This window comes from Bubalus kerabau, chromosome 20 (assembly GCF_029407905.1).
Source record: "Bubalus kerabau isolate K-KA32 ecotype Philippines breed swamp buffalo chromosome 20, PCC_UOA_SB_1v2, whole genome shotgun sequence".
Lineage (NCBI taxonomy): Eukaryota > Metazoa > Chordata > Mammalia > Artiodactyla > Bovidae > Bubalus > Bubalus kerabau.
Window position 1 is genome coordinate 60283788 of NC_073643.1, and position 12571 is coordinate 60296358.

General features: G+C 58.7%; 1 protein-coding gene across 1 annotated transcript in view; it reads left to right on the forward strand.

Annotated features, from left to right (window-relative positions):
* Nucleotides 1–12571, forward strand: part of NUP210 (nucleoporin 210) — a 90279-nt gene that overhangs the window by 54242 nt on the left and 23466 nt on the right. Inside the window, exons 21-26 of the mRNA XM_055557838.1 lie at nt 5396–5524; nt 7595–7722; nt 7821–7956; nt 9496–9558; nt 9715–9894; nt 11592–11672. Of these exons, the coding sequence (XP_055413813.1) occupies nt 5396–5524; nt 7595–7722; nt 7821–7956; nt 9496–9558; nt 9715–9894; nt 11592–11672 (717 nt within the window). The remainder of the gene's footprint in view (nt 1–5395; nt 5525–7594; nt 7723–7820; nt 7957–9495; nt 9559–9714; nt 9895–11591; nt 11673–12571) is intronic.

Sequence of the window (12571 nt, forward strand, 5' to 3'; positions counted from 1 at the left end):
CCTTTCGTCCAAGAGAGGATAACCCCCGGCCCATTCCTCTTCCGTGTAAATGAGTGGTCACCATCAGATCCTTCCCACTGAAAGGAAAACCTCAAATTGTAAATGATTCCAACTGCTTGAAATATGCCTTGCTTTGCTTTATCTCTGGAGATTAAAAATAACTCCCTTGTTATCTAGAAGAGGGATGTGTCCAGTTCAGAAAAATGTGTGCTGTGCCAAGAAAACTTGAACTCCTTTTTACTCACAATTAACCTCGCACCACACATTTTGAGTGAGCCCTGAGGGCAGCCCAGGGGCCAGGGAGAGACCTTTCCTCCAGGAACAAGAGCCTCTAAGAGTCTGTGATGGACTAGGCTGCTGCTTCAGATACTGAGCTCCCTGTCCAGGGAGGCATTCAAGCTGGCACGCTTGTCTGAAAGACTCAAGACGGGATTACAGCATCAGAGTCAAGTCTTCCCAGAACTACGAACCCCTGCGATGTCCTGCGATGTCCTACGGTGTACGGTCCCTGTAGGCAGCAGACTTTAGGCTTGTCCCTGCCAAGGCAGGCATGATGTCCCCATTTATAGATGGTCCCAGAGAGCTCGAGCTCGAGCTACAGTGAGGAATCCCTTGAATCGCAAGATCAAACCAGTCAGTCTTAAAGGAAATCAACCCCAAATACTCACTGGAAGGACTGACGCTAAAGCTGAAGCTCCAATACGTTGGCCACTTGATGTGAACAGCCGATTCATTGGAAAAAACCCTGATGCTGGGAAGGATTGAAGGCAGGAGGAGAAGAGGGCGACAGAGGGTGAGATTGTTGGATGGCATCACCGATGCAATGGCCATGAACTTGAGCAAACCCAGATAGACGGTGGGGGACAGGACACCTGGCGTGCTGCAGTCCGTGGGGTCACAAGAGTCAGGCACGACTTGGTGACTGAACAACAAAAGGGCTGGAGCAGTTCTCTCTCCGCGTGGTGGACAAGCCGTCGCCCAAGTCTCATCTTCCGTGGCTCTTGCTGAGAGGGGCTGATCCCTGCTGCAGACATGACCCCGTGACCCGTCTAGTACCGTGTGTGGGGCATGCCAGCAGAGTCCGATGAGGCAGGCCCCACCAGGATCGCGTTTCCCCAGAAGGTGTCCCGGAGGGGCCTCGGCCCTGGGGGTCTCTGCTTCCCCCAACCTCAGCCTGCAGACGCCCCTGTGGCTCCAGATGCAATCGGACGCCGATTCCTTTGCCTCCTCCACCAAGGGCAGGAGGGATTTTTCACGGAGTGTTGATAGCCGATGACAGGTCCTCGCGGCGTCTCAGAGCGCTCCTTCTGAAGGACATTTACACATTTCTGCGGCATCTCCCAGCTGCTAATTAGCAGCATTCTCATTTCCCTTAATCACAGAGACAAGGAAGCCCACAACAGTTCTTCAATTAGCTCAGAGGAAATGTTTCTTTCTTTCGCTATTGAGGCCCATTCAGAGGCAAGAATGGCTCGTGGGTGTGTGTCGGCTTCCGCGCATCTCCGGGCGGGGGCCTGGCGCGGGCGCACCTGGGCTGCTGCGGGGCGATGGTGCCCACACGACGGTCCCAGGGCTGCAGAGGCTTACACAGCCCCACACCCTCTGCCAGGCGCCTCTGTTTCCTTCTCGGCTGGCTTATGCACGGGAGGGTTTACCTGACTTAAACTCAGGTTTCTTTCTTCTCATCACCTCTTTACAGCTCATATGCTCCCTCCTTGCAGAAGCCATGTAGTAATTCTAAGGGCAGTGGGAAGGAGCCTAGCACTCAGGCCTTTCATCCAGCAGTCACTCTGCAAAGGCGGGTTCCCGTCATGCGCCAGCCCAGGCCAGGCTCTGGCGACTCAGCAGGGAGCAGTCAACCAGGGGCCCTGCTCTTGGGAGCTGACCCCTGTCCTGGGTCCTGGGGTGTGGGCTGGTCCCTGTAATCCTGTACCTCTGAGGAGGTGCTTCATGGCAGCGGGAGGCGGGGTGGGGTGGGGGGTCCTTCCTTGAGATGGATGGGTGGTAGGTGGCTGCTGGGCAACGTGAACTCAGATGTGTCCCACCTTTTTCCTGAGAGGGGACAGTGGGCAGAGGAACCGCTCCCCAACCTGGCCCTGTAGGAAGCCTGGGGGCTGGGCAGGGCCCCTTGGATGGCATTTCTCACCTCAGTGTGACCCTGGCCACCCCCACCAGCCTCAAGGGGGTCCGTATCTGCGGGGGGCACAATCCTCACCTCTGGCGTGGGCCTGGCCACCACGAGACGTTGCTGGGCACACATGGGAGGCAAGCTGATGGCACCGGTCACATGCAGAGATATCCACAGGGTCCTCACTCGTCTACAGATGCTGCTTGTCAGGGACAAGCATGACGTGTGATGGGCCTGGGAAGCGTGAAGCCATGAGGACGCATTGGCACCTCGGGGCCTGGTGGGCGTGGGCAGACGTCCTGAGCAGAGCTGCCCCTGGCTCCACAGCAGCGTCTTATGAGCAGTGACGTGTCCCCAGCTCCAGAGAGATGACAGGGCCTCCTCGGAGCTCTCAGGGGGCAGCGTCACCCCTGAGGAAGGAGAATTGGTTCTGGGGGTGGATTCGCTCACCTCCCCTCCTGCACACGCGTCCCCCCTGCACGTCCTTCAAGAGGCAAGTGGGTGTGGAGCCTGGAGAAGCAGGTGGTAATGCTTGTGCAGTGGGGTGGGGACAGGACCCCCCACCCCAGCCCATGCCACCCGCCAGCCTGCCCCTCGCCTCCTCCAGAGCGGCAGGCGGGCTCACCCGTGGGCACCGTTCACCGTCGGGTGAGCTGGCAGGGCTGACGTGTGGGCAGCCTGGTAGGTCATGTGGTCTCTCTGTGGGGTGCCGTCCTCCGCCCTGTCACCCGGGAGGTGCCTGGACGTCCAGCTGCTGGGAAATCAAGTGGGAGAGACACCGATTTCCTCACTGTCAGTTACCTTTGTTTAAAACATACAAAATGGCTCTTTTGAAGGAGAGACAAAAACACCTCCCCTGCACACCCACCCCCGCCTTGCAGGTCTCTCCCCGTGGGTGCAGCGAGCCATCATTTCTCTGCCTCCTGAGTGACGTGCCGCTCCCGACGGTGGTGACGTTTGCTGGGGGATCAGGTCGGAGCCCCTGCGTCTTCCTGGGATTTTTAAGTGGGTTCTTTTTGGGAACATGTAATCGGCCAGGTGACTCGTCCACCACAGAACTGGAGACCGTGGCCCTGACCCCCGTCCTCGGTGTATGTGGTGTCAGGCTGGCTTGGTCGTTGTTCGGGGTGCCGGTGGGGTTTCTGCTCTGGGATTTTTATTGAGCGACCTGCGTCCTCACGTGAAGCGTGCTGAGCACCCTTCGCCTGTGTTTGTGCCCCTGAGCCCTGGGCCCAGCGCTGCAGGCACCGTCTGCCTGCCTGGGCCTTGCCCGGCCCAGCCCCCTGCCCGACAGCTCCCTCTGGCTGCTGGTGGCGTCAGGCTCTCGGGCGTGGCCGAGTGTGGGAGAAGGCACCCTAAAGTGACGGCTCAGGCACTGTGCTCCCTCCCCAGCACCACCCCTTTGACGCTGGGTTCCTACCCTGGGTGGGCCTGTCTCTTTGTATGTCCACTGGGGGTGTGTGGACTAGAATCAGCGCTTCCCAGATAGATGAGGGTCCCTGGGGTTTGCAGACTTCTTTCTGAATTCTGGTCTCGATGAAGGCAGGACCGAAGCCGAGCTGGTGGACGCGTAGGTCCCCATAGGTTAACCAGCACCTTGCAGCGGTGCCCCTGGATCTCAGTGTACATACTCGCTGCGGGGCTAGGCTGGACTCGAGGCGCAGCCCTGAGGTGGCGGTAGCTGCCACCGCAGCCTTGGGGCGGATACACAGGAGGTCTGCCTGCTGACCAGGTGGGAGCAGCAGAGCTGCCTCAGGAGAAGTGAGCAGAGGGGCGAAGGCTCCTACCTGGACCGGGGGAGACTTGGCCAGAGAGGGACCTTGGGACAGGGCTGAGGCTCAGAGGGAGCCAGCAGGTGGACGCAGGGGAGGAGCCCAGATTTCAGGGGTGGATTGTGCAGCCCTGAGAGGGGCAGGCGGGCGCCAGCTGGCCGGAGGGTGACGGCCGTGGGGGAACGCGGTTTGCGGTGACATCAGAGCCCTGGGCAGGGGCCAGATACGCCAGGTTCTCGTAGAACATAAAACTCACTCTGGGTGGCCTTTGAAGGCTTTTAACCTATTTAGTTGTCTCCTGACATTTCCCCCCCCCCCACACATTCTTGACATTAAAACTGTAGCTTTGCCAACACGGAACCGTTCTCTGTACCCACCCCTACCCCTGGTGAATGTAGGCCGGAAACTGCAGGCAGCAGAGCGGGGCCACATAGAGGTGGGAGGTGCCACAGGCCCCCTGCTGGCTCCGCGACGCGCCTCCACCCGCCCAGCCCCAGACCACTCAGCAGAGATGCACGTCTAAGCAATGCAACAAATCACGGCAAGTCCACCTGCCGCGTGAGAAAGTGGTGATGATGCAGGCTGTCTGGGGAGGGGTTCTGGAAGTGGGATCCCTGGAAGGAAGTAGAGAGAGAAGAAGGTCTTTGGCAAGAGGGTCTTTAAAGAGGGTCTTTGGCAAGGAAAGCTTGGAAGACAGGAGCTCAGATGAGTTCATCCACTCTGAACATTTTACACAGGCTCTACGTCTAATATAGGGAAAGTGTGTCAAAGTGTGAGTCGCTCGGTCACATCTGACTCTTTGCCACCCCGTGGACTGCAGCCCACCAGGCTCCTCTGTCCATGGGATTCTGCAGGCGACAATACTGGAGTGGATTGCCATGCCCTTCTCCAGGGGATCTTCCTGACCCAGGGATCAAAACCTGGGTCTCCCACATTGCAGGCAGATTCTTTACTGTCTGAGCCTCCAGGGGAGCCCTCAAACACAGTGGAGGTAGAGATGAATGTGGAGATGGGTGAGATTCGAGGAGCTCACAGTGAAGATGTGGTGGCCTCTGTGGCCTATTCCCAGGTCCTGAGAGTCTGTGGGTCCAGATTAGGATTCCTCAGTGAGGGCTTCATGTGGAAAGCAGCTGCCTCACACCCTGCCAGCATCAGAGGAGACCCCACAGGATGCTCTGCTCTGATGGAAGTTGCAGCAGGTGGCCTGGACAAGCGATATGGGATCCTGGGTGTGAATCCTCTCTCCGCCGAGCTCTGACCACCCCTCCTTGGAGCAGCTTCCATTTCTTCTCTGTAATTTGTGCCAGGTTGCAATAAATGCTCCTTGAAATCTATCCCAGCACTAACATATCACATCCCAAGCCCGTTGCCTGGCTGGCAGTGGGGGCTCACGGCGAGGGGTGGGCAGGGCTGCCTTTGGGTTCGGGTTTTCCGAGCAGGCGAGAGGCCGCGGCCCTGAGCGGCTGTGTGACCGCACCCCACTCCCACCTTGCAGGTTCACCCTCTGCTCCCCGGCACCTCCACCATCATGATCCACGACCTGTGCTTAGCGTTCCCTGCCCCCGCGAAGGCCGACGTCTACGTCTCGGACATTCAGGAGCTGTACATCCGCGTGGTGGACAAGGTCAGTGTCAGCCTCCCCATACGCTCCCTGTTTAGCTGCACAGGAGCCAGGAGCACGGTGGGGCTGTGGGGGGTGCTTTCCTCGCATCTCCCCACCCCTCGCGGTGCTGTCTCACCTGGCATCCTGGGCTCAGCGCAGGGCGGCCTCTGGGGGCGTCCATCTTCATCTCAGTTGACACCGGCAGTAAATCCCCCTGGAAGTTGTCCTCACGTTAGCCCCGGCCTAGGGATTCCTATTCTCTGGCTGCTGCAGGTGACTAACCAGCCAGAGCTTGAATTTTCTCCCGTCTGTACTTGTTGGATTCTCAGAGATTCAGTGGCAGGTGAATAAAGCGTCCTAACGCCAAGTGCTTCTGCAAAATGGATACATAATAGATCTAGGCTTTTCTCTAATGTGAAGAGGGATTTTATGTAACTTGAATACACGAAGTGACTGCAGCGGTTTCCAGAGGAATGCTTTCAGGGTCTGGTCTTCCCGAGGGCGAGAAGGGCTGGTCATTAGAAGGGGCATTCACGCAGCGTGGACTCCTTCAAAGTCACTGTTCCCTCAGCCTCGGATATGCCTTCTCTGGTCTCGTTTCCGCTGGTGAGCTGCTTCTAGACTTGTGTTCTTTCACTGAGAACCTCTGACTCATGTTTCCCAAAGCTTTCACCGTGTGCACTATGTGCTGCCAGGTGTGAACTGCTGAGCACTTATTAAACCCCCACTGTATGCCTGTTGCTATCCGAAGCTGTGGATTAGCTCTCTAACTAGGTCCTTAGTTCTTTTTCTTACTGAAGTAGAGTTGATTTGCAGTGCTGTGTTAGTTTCAGGCGTACAGCAAAGTGATTCCGTTTTATACATATTTATAGACACATATGCTGTGCTTAGTCGCTTCACTTCAGTTCAGTTGCTCAGTTGTATCTGACTCTTTGCGACCCCATGAACTGCAGCATGCCAGGCCTCCCTGCCCATCGCCAACTCCAGGAGTTTACTCAAATTCATGTCCATTGAGTCAGTGATGCCATCCAACCACCTCATCCACTGTCGTCCTCTTCTCCTGCCTTCAATCTTTCCCAGCATCAGGGTCTTTTCAAATGAGTCAGCTCTGTGCATCAGGTGGCCAAAGCATTGGAGTTTCAGCTTCAGCATCAGTTCTTCCAATGAATATTCAGGACTGACCTCCTTTAGGATGGACTGGTTGGATCTCCTTGCAGTGCAAGAGACTCTCAAGAGTCTTCTCCAACCCCACAGTTCAAAAACATCAGTTCTTCGTCGCTCAGCTTTCTTCACAGTCCAACTCTCACATCCATACATGACTACTGGAAAAAGCATAGCCTTGACTAGACAGACCTTTGTTGGCAAAGTAATCTCTCTGCTTTTTAATATACTGTCTAGGTTGGTCATAACTTTTCTTAATCACTTCAGTTGTGTCCTACTCTTTGTGACCCCATGGACTGTAACCTGCCAGGCTCCTCTGTCCATGGAATTCTCCAGGCAAGAGTACTGGAGTGGGTTGCCATGCCCTCCTCCAGGGGATCTTCCCCACCCAGGGATCAAACCCAGGTCTCCTGCATTGTAGGCGATTCTTTACTCTCTGAGCCACCAGGGAAGCCCAAAGATACTGGAGTGGGTAGTTTTTCTAGGGGATCTTCCCAACCCAGGAATCATACCGGAGTCTCCTGCATTGCAGGCAGATTCTTTACTAGCTGAGCTACCAGGGAAGCCCGTATATATATTCGTTTCCATTATAGGTTATTGTAAGATATGTGCTATTGGTAGATCCTTGTTGTTTATCTGCTTTATATGTAGTCATGTGTATCTGTTAATCCCATCCTCATTTATCCCTCTCCCAGATGTTAGTTCTCTCAGAGTGGGATGTGACCGTTATGTCACATTTATGCTTCGGGCAAAGCACCGGAGTACCCCCTCGAGGCCCCCTGCACACGGAAAGCATGTAAACACTCCGCTTGTTGGGAGGCTGAGCGTCTGGAGGTCATCGTGGGCCTCTGGGTGTGAGCTTGGGGTACCACAGGTGGTGGCATTGGTCATCCGAAGGCCAACCCGGAGTCTCTGTCCCCCCCGATGTAGGTGGAGATCGGGAAGACGGTCAAGGCGCATGTCCGCGTGCTGGACTTCCACAAGAAGCCTTTCCTGGCCAAGTACTTGGCCTTCATGGACCTGAAGCTCCGGGCAGCCTCCCAGATTGTCACATTGGTGTGAGTTCTCATGGGGTCGGGGGTCGGAGGAGGGCATCTGGGGGCAGCGGCAACGGGTCTGCCTGGGGGAGAGGTCCCAGCCCCTCCCTCTGCTCCAGGGCGCTCGATGAGGCCCCAGACGACTACACCGCCTCCTTCCGCGTCCACGGCGTGGCCATCGGCCAGACCAGCCTCACCGCGACTGTGACCGACAAGGCCGGACAGAGAATCAACTCAGCCCCACAGCAGATTGAGGTAGAGCGGTTCCTCCTCACGCCTCGTGGGCCCGGCCCAGCCCCTGGGGCACGCCAGGGCCCCGTGGGGGTGGGATATGGCATTTTTTGTGATCGGCTGGGACTTTAGGGGCAGCCCAGGTAGCCCCGTGGAAAGGGAAAGTGTTAGTTGCTCAGCTGTGTCTGCCTCTGCAACTGACCCCCCGGACTGTAGCCTTCCAGGCTCCTCTGTCTATGGAATTCTCCAGGCAGTGATATTAGAGTGGGAAGCCATTCCCTTCTCCAGGGGCTCTTTCTGGCCCAGGGATGGAACCTGGGTCTCCCGCATTGCAGGCGGATTATTTAGTATCTGAGCCACCAGGGAAGGCCCCACGTGGAGAGGCCATATTAAACTGCTCTCCAGGGTCCTCTGATTGGAAGGGGGCCTTCCCTAGTCCTGGGGGTCTGGGAGCCCAGGAGTGAGGGGGCTGGGTCACTTCATTGTCTCTGGGACTCAGGGGGCCTGGTGTGGCTCAGAGGAGGAGAGTGACTTGTCACAGACGGGGGAGTGGCGGGGAAGCGGGTGGGTCTGGACTCGCGTGTAGAAGCACACGCTGGTGGCGGGGCCCTGGAGGTAGCGGGCTCTTCGCGGGAGCCCCTGGGGCAGCAGCTCTGGGTGAGGGAGCTCGGGGCCCACCTGGGCTCGGCTGGGACCTGGTGCCCCCACGGCGTTAGGCTGAGACAGGAGCCCACGGCCGCCAGGGCCGGGAAGTCGTGTTGGAGCTTATCGATCGGTGGCAGCACACTGCTCCTGCTGCGTCCGCTGGGGCCTCAGCCTCGCGGGCTGGGGTGCTTCATGCCGGCGGGTGTGGGTGGTGCTTCAGGATGGAGGTGCACCCTTCTTCTCTGGGTGAGAAGGCAGCCTTCAGTGCCTATACTCAGGGCAGCCCTTCAGAGACCACGCCTCACGCACATGTCACCCCTGGGCTGACTGGCGTGTCTTTGGGCAAAGCGGGGACTGTGGGGTTGTAGGAGGAGGATGCAGGGGCTTTGCCCTGCTGCAGAGACAGGGCCTCCTCGCCCTGCCCCCCCGAGCCCCCTTTCCTCATCTGGAAAATATGCAGACCATGGGAGTAGAGAACTATTCTAGGTGATTATTCAGTAGAAATCTGGAAACTGCAAGAGTCAGCCTTCCAAAGGGAAGCTGGGGAACCTCGAAGGCAGAGGGTTGGAAACCTGGGCATGGGCCAGACTGTCTTGGGGACTTGCTGAAACACACGGCAAGACCCACCTCTGATGGGCAGGTCCCGGGCAGGCCGGGGAGCGGGCGTTTCTGCCGACCCCACCAGGGCAGAACACGCCCCTGAGACCCCCGGAGCCTCAGGCCCAGGGTGCATGAGGTCTCCCCCAGGGCTGGCCGGGACCCCAGGCCTGGCCGGGACCCCAGGCCCTCGTTGGCCCCCTTCAGAGGCAGGAATCTGTGCACCGTGTTCCCGCATCCCTGGAGTTAAAGGGTGACCGCGCCCAGCCATGTGAGCCTGGAACACAGCGGCCTGTTTCCCTATTGTGTCTCCACGCCCAGGTCTTCCCCCCGTTTAGGCTGATCCCCAGGAAGGTGACGCTGATTATTGGGGCCACGATGCAGGTAGGAGTTCAAGGCCACGCCCTACCCCCACCACCACCTGGGGCTTCAGAGCGGGCTGTGCAGGGGTGTTCCGGGGTGTCGGCGCCCCAGCCCCAGAGGGTGGGATGTGGGCACCCGGGGGAGCTGGCTGACGGGTCCTGCTGCCTCCCCCTCCAGATCACCTCTGAGGGCGGCCCCCAGCCCCAGTCCAACATCCTCTTCTCCATGAGCAACGAGAGCGTGGCGCTGGTGAGCGGCGCCGGGCTGGTGCGGGGCCTCGCGGTGGGCCATGGCGCCGTGTCGGGGGTCGTGCAGGCTGTGGACGCCGAGACCGGCAAGCTGGTCGTCGTGTCTCAGGTAATGGCGGGGGCGCTCCGCTCCCCAGGACCTGAGGACCACCCCTCTCCCAGGGTCCTGCTCTGCCCTCGGGGCCCGAGGCACCTGCCTGTCGCCCTCCCCTCTCACCAGGCCAGACCTGCACTTGCACCACCTCGGTCGCCCTTCTCCAGACTGAGGGTCCCTGAAAGTGAAAGCCGTCGGTCGTGTCCGACTCTCTGCGGCCCCATGGACTATACAGTCCATGGAGTTCTCCAGGCCAGAATACTGGAGTGGGTTGCCGTTCCCTTCTGCAGGGGATCTTCCTGACCTAGGGGTCGGACCCGGGTCTCCCACATTGCAGGCGGACTCTTTACCAGCTGAGCCACCAGGGAAGCCCAAGAATACTGGAGTGGGCAGCCTATCCCTTCTCTAGCGGATCTTCCCAACCCAGGAATCGAGCTGGGGCCTCCTGCATTGCAGGCAGATTCTTTGCCAGCTGATCTCTTGGCTCCTTAAGGGATGGGGCCCCAAGCTCTCCCGCCTTGGGGACATTGCAGTGCAGGGTGGTGTAGCGGTTGTGACGGCAGATGCCGTTTTCCGTGCCTCCGTGGCTCCGCTCAGGACTCTGCTCTGCCTGGGCGCAGCTCACCCACGGCCATCCACAGCCGTTCTAGGCCTGAGCTGGTGTTGCCCACGTCAGAGCCCTCCCGCCTTTAGTTCATTCATTTCCAGCAGGGCTTGCAGACATTCTCCCAGTAGAGTTGGGATGCTGTGGGCACTGGGGAGCTTATGGTGTGTGTTTTTAGAGGCACATGCTGGCTTGGCTGCCATAAACCTGGGTAACTGGGCACCAGTAGTATTTCAGACTGGGTTGATATTTCTAGGAGAAGAAAACCTGAGTCAGCCGCTAGTATCTGCTCAGCTAGAGGTTAAATTATCCCTAGGCCTCCTTGCCGGAGTTGGGGACATTTCCTAGCAGCTTTTCTGGGTCGGTAGAGATGCTGGAGGCCGAGTCAGGAGGGCCTCACCCAGGAGGGGCCCCCATCCTGCCCCCCTGCCCCGCAACCTCATGTGGTGGCTCTGGCCCCAAGCAGGTGGTGGGGGTGTCTTGGTCTGCTCTTTCCCTTCTTTCCTGGAGTGGGCACTTCTGTGGGCCTCTGGGAAGGATAGAGCAGAGCGTGTCCCCTCCTGGGAAGGGCTCAAGGTGCCTGGATTCTGCCCCATGTCCGTGGCCAGCAGTGACTTGGAGGAGCAGCCACTTGGTGGCCTGGCCACACAGGAGCCCCAGCTCTAAGAGAGTGTTTCCTTCTGGGTGATGTGACTGTGGACAGAAACTGGGTCCCTGACAGTGGTCCAGGAGCCCTGCTGAGTTCAGGGCATCTAAGCACACAGCTCTGCATGCTGGGACCCCCTGGAGTGGGTGGGACTGACCTTTATCCGGCCCGGAGTTCATTGATTCACGCCTTTCCCAGCAGTTCCAGTGTCTCTCCAAGTATCCTGGTCAGACCGCAAAGTCCTTTTGAGTCACAGGGTGGATACTTCAAGTCTATCAATTTTATAAAAACAAGAAAGTACCAGGCGTGTTGAGAGTAAAATTAAGTACCAGGGAGGGCCTACTTCGTTCCTCTCTACAGAAAGGGTTTGCAGCCTCAGAAATGGGAGTTTCGGGCAGGGACCCATTGTTGGCACGTAGCCCCTGAGCCCTGCCGGGCTGAGCCCCAAAGCTGTCTTTCCAGGATCTTGTGGAGGTGGAGGTGCTGCTGCTCCAGGCTGTGAGGATCCGCGCGCCCATCACGAGGATGAGGGCAGGGACCCAGGTGAGGTCCCATCACAGGGATGAGGGGGGACCCAGGGAGGTTCCCATCACAGGGATGAGGGCGGGGATCCAGGGAGGTTCCCATCACAGGGATAGGGGGTACCCAGGTGAGGTTCCTATCACAGGGATGAGGGGGGACCCAGGGAGGTTCCCATCACAGGGATGAGGGTGGGGATCCAGGGAGGTTCCCATCACAGGGATAGGGTGTACCCAGGTGAGGTTCCTATCACAGGGATGAGGGGGGGACCCAGGGAGGTTCCATCACAGGGATGAGGGGGGACCCAGGGAGGTTCCCATCACAGGGATGAGGGCGGGGATCCAGGGAGGTTCCCATCACAGGGATGAGGGGGGACCCAGGGAGGTTCCCATCACAGGGATGAGGGGGGGATCCAGGGAGGTTCCCATCACAGGGATGAGGGGGGGATCCAGGTGAGGTTCCCATCACAGGGATAGGGGGTACCCAGGAGGTTCCCATCACAGGGATAGGGGGTACCCAGGTGAGGTTCCCATCACAGGGATGAGGACGGGGATCCAGGGAGGTTCCCATCACAGGGATGAGGGGGGGACCCAGGGAGGTTCCCATCACGGGGATGAGGGGGGGACCCAGGGAGGTTCCCATCACAGGGATGATGGGGGGACCCAGGGAGGTTCCCATCACAGGGATGGGGGCGGGACCAGGGAGGTTCCCATCTCGGGGATGGGGGCGTGGACCCATATGAGGCGGAACCTCTCCAGCCCCTCCTGTCTGTGTGCTCGGAGCAGCCTCCAGCAGGTGTCAGGCTCTGAGACCTGGTTCAGGATGAGCCTGGGGGAGCTGTTCCCAGGACGCTGTTTCCTCTGCTGGGGCGATTCTGCAGCCCCTTGACCCAGATTCTGGGGTGATTCTGCAGCCCCTTGACC